We start from the raw sequence: 8,288 nt of genomic DNA on the forward strand, positions 1-8,288 counted from the left end.
GCCGCTTTAACTGTTCTGAAGCGGGGCCTCGGCATTCTCTCTACCTCCATTGCCCGTGAGCGAGGCGAGCGTCAAAACTCTTGAATGATACTCTCTAACTTTTTAGGAATCTTCCATGGATCTGATGAAACCCTTTTGTTAGAATCACTGTCTGATATTGTTGTATTGTGTGTTTTTTGTTTTCTTCAGCAAAAATACAAAAAAAAAAAAAAATCTTATTAATACTAAGAGTGTTCGGACATAGCTGCGTTAATGCAGACCAGAATCTCGCCATCTGCCATCTCCAAAGCTTTGTCATCCGTCGCGAACCTTAAAGAGCTTCGCCGGATCCACGCCTTCGTGATTTCTTTAGGCCTCGATGGCTCCGACTTCTTCTCCGGCAAGCTCATTGACAGTTACTCTCATCTCAGGGACCCGGGCTCTTCACTCTCCATTTTCCGGCGAGTTTCGCCGGCGAGAAATATCTATCTCTGGAACTCGGTCATCAGAACGTTTTCCCAAAATGGGTTGTTCTCTAAAGCCATTGAATTTTACGGAAAGCTTCGGGAAACTGATGTATCTCCTGATAAGTACACGTTTCCGTCAGTCATCAAAGCCTGCTCCGGATTGCTCGACGAGGAAATGGGAAGTTTCGTGCACAAAGATGTCACCGATCTGGGGTTCGGATCTGATCTGTATGTGGGCAATGCGCTTGTCGACATGTACTCGAGATTGGGATTGCTGGGTAGAGCACGAGAAGTGTTCGACGAAATGACTGTTAGGGATCTCGTTTCTTGGAACAGTATGATTTCCGGGTATACCTCCAATGGGCATCACGAAGAAGCTGTTGAACTTTATTACAGGTTGCGGAGTTTTGGGATGGTGCCGGATTCTTACACGGTTTCAAGTGTTTTGTCGGCTTTTGGGAATTTGCTGATTGTCAGGGGAGGACAGGCAGTTCATGGGTTTGCTCAGAAGACAGGAACTATCTCCGCTGTTATGGTTGGTAATGGAGTAATTGCAATGTACTTGAAATTCAGTAGACCAGAGAATGCAAGACTGATTTTTGATGAGATGGGTTTTCGAGATTCCATCAGTTACAACACTATGATCTGCGGGTATTTTCAGTTAGTGATGTTTGAAGAATCTGTCAAGCTTTTCATGGAAACTCTGGATCAGTTCAAACCCGATATCTTAACAGTCACTTCTGTTCTCCGTGCCTGCGGCCATCTCCGAGACCTGCGGCTGGTAAAATGCGTCCATGACTATATGGTGAGAGCTGGATTTGTGCTTGAAACTACTACAAACAATATTCTAATCGACGTGTACGCAAAGTGCGGTGACATGGTTTCTGCAAGGGATGTATTCAAGAACATGGAACATAGGGAATCTGTCTCATGGAATTCGATAATCAGTGGATATATTCAAAGTGGTGATCTTATGGAAGCTGGGAAACTCTTTAAGATGATGAAAAGGATGGAAGAGCAGACCGATCCCATCACTTATCTGATGCTTCTCTCTGTTTCTACACGGTTAGGATACTTGTACTTTGGCAGAGGGTTACATGCCGATGCAATGAAATACGGGTTTCACTCAGATCTTGCAATTAGTAATGCATTGATTGATATGTATGCTAAATGTGGTGAAACCGATACTGCGATGGAGATCTTTGACAGAATGGAAACTCGTGATATCGTAACATGGAACACTGTCATTTCAGCATGTGTTCGTTCCGGAGATTTTGCCACCGGGTTGCAGTTAACTACTCTGATGAGGAGTAGGGCAGTGTCGCCCGACACGGCCACTTTCTTAGGTATGTTGTCTATGTGTTCTTCACTAGCTGCAAAACGACAAGGCAAGGAGATCCATTGCTGTCTTGTAAGGTTTGGGTTTGAAGCTGAGTTGGAAATCGGGAACTCGCTGATTGAAATGTACTCCAAATGTGGTGGTTTGAAGGATTCTGTCCGAGTCTTCGAGCTTATGAACAGAAAAGACGTCGTGACATGGACAGCGTTGATCTATGCCTATGGAATGTACGGTGAGGGCGAGAAAGCCATGGAAGCCTTCTCCGACATGGAAGAATCCGGCATAGTTCCCGATAACGTTGCCTTCGTAGCCATAATCTATGCTTGCAGCCACTCAGGTTTGGTAGAAGAGGGACTGGCTTGCTTCGACAGGATGAAAAGCCATTACAGAATCACACCTAAGGTGGAACATTACGCTTGTGTGGTTGATCTGTTGTCCCGTTCTCATCAGATTTCTAGAGCCGAGGAATTTATGGAAGCAATGCCCATGAAACCAGATGCTAGCATGTGGGCGTCTCTACTTAGCGCTTGTCGAGCAAGCAGAGACATGGAAACTGCAGAACGAGCGTCTGAAAAGATAATGGAACTGGACCCGGAAGATCCCGGTTACTCTGTTCTAGCGTCCAACGCTTATGCAGCCATGGGAGAATGGGAAAAGGTGAGCATAATCCGAAAATCCGTGAAAGATAAACACCTGAGGAAGCATACTGGATATAGCTGGATCGAAATCGGTAAAAGATTGCACGTTTTCCGGTCAGGAGATTCATCAGTTCCTCAACCTGAAGAAATCGGCAAGTCACTGGAGATTCTCTACAGTCTGATGGCCGAAGAAGGGTACGTTCCCGATCTAAGAGACGTGTCTCAGAAGCTCGAGGAGGAAGAGAAGAAGAGAAATTTGATATGTGGACACAGCGAAAGGCTTGCTATAGTGTTTGGACTATTGAACACAGAAGCAGGGACGCCATTGCAGGTGATGAAGAATCTTCGGGTCTGTGCAGATTGCCATAAGGTAACTAAGTTGATATCGAAGATCGTAGGACGCGACATTTTGGTACGAGACTCGAACCGATTTCATCTTTTCAGAGACGGAATTTGTAGCTGTGGAGATCTTTGGTGATCGATTTTTCTTTGAATTTGCTAACTGAATCGAGTTTCTGATTCGAAATGTTCAAGAAAGTTTTTTTTTCATCGTTTTCACCGGCAAATTCTGGGCAGTATATGCACTGCCATGGCTTCCAGCCCTGGCGGCGGAGCAACCTCCCAGATTCCGGCGGGCCTCGCCGTGACGTCGACCACCCCTATCCGGCGACCTCCGCCGCATACAATGCAGACCCTTCCTCTCCCGGCGGCGATCTGCTCGGCGTTCCGAAACTCCGGCGCCTCGACCACCGCTTCCCAACGGTCACCGTCGTCGTCGTACTTCCGGAGCTGGCCGTTTACTTCCTCCACCACGTACAGCTCATCCTCGTCGTCCATCTCGCTCGCCGCCGGTCCCTTCCAACCGGAGATCATGCCACGTGGCATATCATCCCACCGGTCGGAATCCAGGTCGTAGACGGCTCCTTGTTTGACGGCGTTGCCTTTTACGTTCACCATGCACAGCTTCCCTTTATACCTACCCTTGTGTATCCACATTTATTTTATTAGCTCACTCGCCCACCATATATTATATAAATTTCACTTTCACCTATTTTTATATAATAAAAAAAGGCAAAAAATACATCTTTATTGTTTCTTTCTTGTAATACAAAAATATATCACATCTAAATTTAAAAAAAAACAATTAAAAGAATTATTAATTCATGAACTGAATATATAGCTAGACGATTTGTATAATCGATATTTGTCTCTCTTTATAGATTATAGATTATGTATAAGTTTTTTTGGTAAAGATGAATATAGATTATGTATAAGTTCATAAATCAACATCATAATTTTTTTTATAAATATGATTTGGTTGGAGAAATTGACATATATTTTAATTCAAGATTGTTTGTTAGTTATTTCATTTTACGTATAGGATATTGCATGTGATACATATATGATATATTTACGTACCCGATCGCCTCCACGGCTTCTCTGCTAAACCTTCCGTCCCTAAAACCAGTCTTCTTCTCCCACCTCCACCTCCGCCGATCATCGCCGCCGGCGAACTTCCACTCCTCCCTCGCTTTTGTCACAAATATGGTATTAAATATTTATCACATTTTGTTAAGTTTGTGTTTAGGTACTTGTTTTTTGAACAATAATTTAGAGTATTATAATTTTGAAACAAAATGCTTTGTATATCATATTTTTTTATTAATTCGAAGATATTTTCATCCATCGACAAAATATTGTCAAAGTTTAACTTAACAAATTTTTAAAAGTCGTAATTAAATCTTAAGATAATCGCACAGTGGTCGCAATTCCCGTCACGACATACAACATCCTTGTCATCTATCCCGCTCGTGGCCGATCCTTTCCAACCGGAGATCATGCCACGTGCATGTCCTCCCACCGGACGAAATCCAGGTTGTAGACGATTCCTTGTTTTTACGTTCACCATGCACAATTTCCCTTTGTACTTACCCTTGCGTATTAATTCATGAACTAAATATATATAGCTAGATGATTATAATCGATACTTGTCTCTCTTTGTAGATTATGTATCTCTCTATTGATAGGTTTGTATATTCATAAATCAATATCGCACTTAAAATATTTTTTTCAAAAAAGAATATTGGTAAATTTTAAACGTGATTTGGTTGGAAAAAGTTGGCATATATATTAAGATTGATGGTTAATTATTTCATTTTACGTATAGGATATACATATTACATACTCAATAGCCTCCATGTTTGAACAGTTAAAACCAGTCTTCTTCTTATTCCATCTCCACCTCCGTTGATCATCACCGCCGGCAAACTTTCCCTCTTTCATCGACCTCGTCATGTCAGCTCGATAGTGAGCCCCGATCCCACTCACTACGTAGACCGACCCTGCTGCACACCACCGCTGCTACATCGCCAGCGGCGGCCCGTTGAACCACCGGTTCGACCGCGGGTCAAAGACCAACGGCCTCTCGAGGGCTGGAGCAAAACCGTGCGTGGTGGCGGCGACGATAACAAGGCGTTGGGAAACAGTGACGGACTGAATGGGAAAGCTACGTGACAAGAAAGAAGGGTGACGGCGTAGGAAAGTGACCGGAGGATCCGACGGCGGAGGGGGAGGAAGGGAGTGCCACGTGGCGTATATCGGGTCGTAGGTGAAGAACTCGACGCCGATGTTCCCGGCGGTGGCATTTTGGTGATTAGTTGGGGAGAGGAGGGCGTAGAGGGAGAAGTGTGCGGGGTAGGCCGGAGAGTAGAGCACACGCCGCCATGCGCGGCAGACGGAGAAGAGGACGGTGGGCGGGATAGCGGATTTCGCGAGGCAAAGTGTAGCGAGCTCGTCGGGAAGACCCGGAATCAGGGTTTCGTCTTCTTTTTCATCGTCGTCTTTGTTATGATTAGGGTTTGTGTGGTTTATAATAACATCCATGTGAAAGACGAAGAAGAGGAGAGAACCAAGATGGAAGGACAAAGATTTTACGTGTGATTTTTGTGATATTGTGAAGATTCATTCAGGGGAGGGTTTGTTCTCGTGAGCTTTGCTTTGATTTTTTCAAATGATGGGAAATAAACACACACACAAAAATATCGTGTCTTTTTATTCAGAAGATGTTTTTATGGTAGCTGATAGGAGTTGAGTTCATGATCTTTTTGGATCCCTATTCTTAAAATAAGACAAAACATTTAATGTCATGGCACCACCTTTAAACATTTAATGTGATATATATTGTTTGATGAGATTTTTAAATGCCCAAAAGAAAAGCCGATTACGTTTAATTTATTTGAAGCATTTAATCCCATGTATGCATATATGTGTGTGTTCACTAGATTACAGCATGGTTTTCGGTCTCTCCCAATATATATAGTCTGATACATATTCTTCGAACGGAATTATATACAGATACACCCATACGCAAGATTGGTTTTTAACCGATTTATAAATAAGATTTAATATCGGATCATAGTATCCGTATTTTCCACGTAAAGGACACTGGCTTGCTCTCATATTAAACTATAACCACACACAGACACAACAATAAATGCTCTGCTCTCGCGATATTTTTGTTTCCCATGACGCTACTGTGGTCTTGATAACTCCACAGCCTTAAACCTCGATGATTCGCTACCAAATTGACTCCTAAGATCCAATCCCTCGTATAAAATATCGGTGAGTTGATGGAACATTTAAAAGACACGACATAACTAATAAACTTAAAATTCGATTTTCAAAAAAAAAAAAACACAAAACCCATGCGAGTGCAAAATTCAAGCAACTTTGATTGGGTATTAAAGGAATCAGACTTTTCATGGAGCAGAGGGTTGTGAAGATAATACATGAGAGGAATTAAATGTGGGATGGGGTAGGCTTGGGTGTAGATGAATAAATTCATAAAGGTTAAGGCCGGCCGACGCTAATTTCGTAAAGGCTTGAGAATCGTGGTGTGGGTCCATCGCGTTTTATGAGAGCCTCATCCCCTCCGATTAAATTGTACACCCACGTTTTCCTGTTGCTCTACAGCGTGACCTGAAACCAGGATCATACGAGGATGTTGGATCCCAGTTGGGCAAATAAATTTAGACATCAGATCCGATCATCTATGAGTTGGTATCCGAAAATTGATATGCGTCCAATTAACAAGACGATGTTTCTGTCTTTGGGTATACCAGAATCTGATGAAAACACTACATCACATGTTTCGTCAGGTTCTCTCTAAAAGCTACCATTGCGGGATTCAGAGTCATACAAATATGGGATATGCCCCTGCACCACACTTCACACTCATACGTAGATTTCCATTTCGTATACAAAATGTTGACGAGCCGTTTGTGGAGATCTCCAGACCCATCCACAGCTCAACACGAGATACCAGTTGCCTGATAAAAACGAGCCACTAGGTTCCCACTCTAACCGTTGAAGCATCCTGAAGGGATCAAGGGTTAGCTCTGAGTACTTGGCCTGATGGGAAACACACACAGCAGATATATCGAACCTAGAAGATGTAGTAATTTAATATTTGTACTTGTGCTAGACAAGGACAAGGAAAAATCTTATACCTAACCTCATTATAACGGTAGCTGCTCAATATCGCATCGGTCAACCTCAAATGACCTGCTTGCGAGTGGCACTGCTAGTATGGTGAAGAAAATCCTGGTTTAGGGTTCATGACAGCTGTGCCGGCTTTCAAGAGTCTAGCTATTTCTTGCACCGCCAACTCCCATTCTTTAAAGTCAGTTTCCTGAAGAACAAGAAACGCAGTTTAAGAGATGGAGCGAGTAAAATGAAAGAGGCCCTGAAAAAAAAGGAGTCATCTAAAAGACACGCAGAAAGGAAGTCATCAAGACTCACTAACAGACTGAAATCTTAGGTCATCAAACCTCGAAAACAGTATGAAATAGTGCCTATACCATGAACCTAAGATTATTTAGATATTCAACCCCTCAGGCAACAGCCACGGGGAAAGTTTTCCTTCACTAGGAACATAAACATGGAAATTACAGAGAACCACAGGAATACAGGCATGAAAATAGAGGATAATTCAAAACAGTATGGGATGTTCAATTGTCAGAAGATAGGTATCTAGAATAAACCTGGAATGTCCGTCTGCATTGCAATCATCCATCAACCCTTTAAACTGATCAACCAGTTGGTGCACCGTCGCTCGCCGACCAAGGACCAAACACACCATCAGAAACCTAGCAAAAAAGAGAATATTGAGATCCTGAAACAACCCCTCCCTGAAGTACTCCCTAGTTAATATTGCTCCGTAGAATATGTATGACTCGGATAAGTAACTCGCATCACTCGTTCTCATATAGTGCCCATAATAAAGCTGCCGAATTCGGGATGTGATTTCTCCAATCTCCCATCTCTTAAGTCCAGCTTCAACGAGCTTCTGCCTGATTTTCTTGCTGAAACTTCCATAATTGACTTGACTACCTTAAAGAAATAATTTTCATAACTAGAACATAATAGGAAAGAAAAACACCTCCAAATTACATAAAAATGTATGCGCAGCCATTGGAAATGCAATCAAGGCCCATCGAAAATATCATGAATATACACTATTGGATCATCCATTCGTTTTCTACCGAAAACAAATTTCTAAAGGCATCCAGTCCAAGTTCCAACCACTGAAAGTGCGTAGTAAAGTAACTCACAACAAGAATCAAGCATACACCAACCAAGAGTTTCGCATGAATTCTGTGAAATCAAGCAGCGAAAGGAGGCATGGAACTCAAGCGAATTCAAATTTCACATATCTATATACATTTTCCGTCAACCTAAATGTATCACCTTAGATCAAAACTAAATCCAAGAAACAAAGGCGAAAAGCCTAGAGAATCGAATTACGATTTTCCCCGACTTTCTCGACAACCAAACAAAAAAAAAGGGGGGGGGGGGAAGGGGACA

At 42.6% G+C, this 8,288-nt stretch overlaps 3 protein-coding genes and 1 pseudogene across 4 annotated transcripts in view; 2 read left to right on the forward strand and 2 right to left on the reverse strand.

The window, feature by feature from the left end:
- Positions 1 to 59, forward strand: part of LOC104821152 (AUGMIN subunit 7) — a 3,546-nt gene extending 3,487 nt beyond the window's left edge. The window contains exon 11 of the mRNA XM_010551953.1: positions 22 to 59. Coding sequence (XP_010550255.1) covers positions 22 to 59 — 38 coding nt within the window. The remainder of the gene's footprint in view (positions 1 to 21) is intronic.
- On the forward strand, positions 28 to 3,475 carry LOC104820821 (pentatricopeptide repeat-containing protein At3g03580). 2 transcript variants are annotated; one of them, XM_019203398.1, is made up of 2 exons: positions 28 to 2,793; positions 3,000 to 3,475. In XM_019203398.1, the coding sequence occupies exons 1-2, from the start codon at positions 253 to 255 to the stop codon at positions 3,429 to 3,431; spliced, it is 2,973 nt and encodes a 990-aa protein (XP_019058943.1). In that variant the 5' UTR covers positions 28 to 252; the 3' UTR covers positions 3,432 to 3,475. The 2 variants fall into 2 exon arrangements, with proteins under 2 accessions (XP_019058943.1, XP_010549740.1); XM_010551438.1 differs by lacking the exon at positions 3,000 to 3,475 and having other exon boundaries at positions 28 to 2,970.
- A 1,309-nt stretch (positions 3,476 to 4,784) lies between these two features.
- On the reverse strand, positions 4,785 to 5,306 carry LOC104820820 (F-box/kelch-repeat protein SKIP25-like). Its single transcript, XM_019203361.1, has one exon. It carries the CDS (start codon positions 5,304 to 5,306, stop codon positions 4,785 to 4,787), a length of 522 nt encoding a protein of 173 aa, XP_019058906.1.
- Positions 5,307 to 6,522: 1,216 nt separating this feature from the next.
- Positions 6,523 to 8,288, reverse strand: part of LOC104820823 — a 2,286-nt pseudogene continuing 520 nt past the window's right edge.

Source organism: Tarenaya hassleriana, unplaced genomic scaffold, assembly GCF_000463585.1.
Source record: "Tarenaya hassleriana unplaced genomic scaffold, ASM46358v1 Cleome32, whole genome shotgun sequence".
In the NCBI taxonomy this organism is placed as follows: domain Eukaryota; kingdom Viridiplantae; phylum Streptophyta; class Magnoliopsida; order Brassicales; family Cleomaceae; genus Tarenaya; species Tarenaya hassleriana.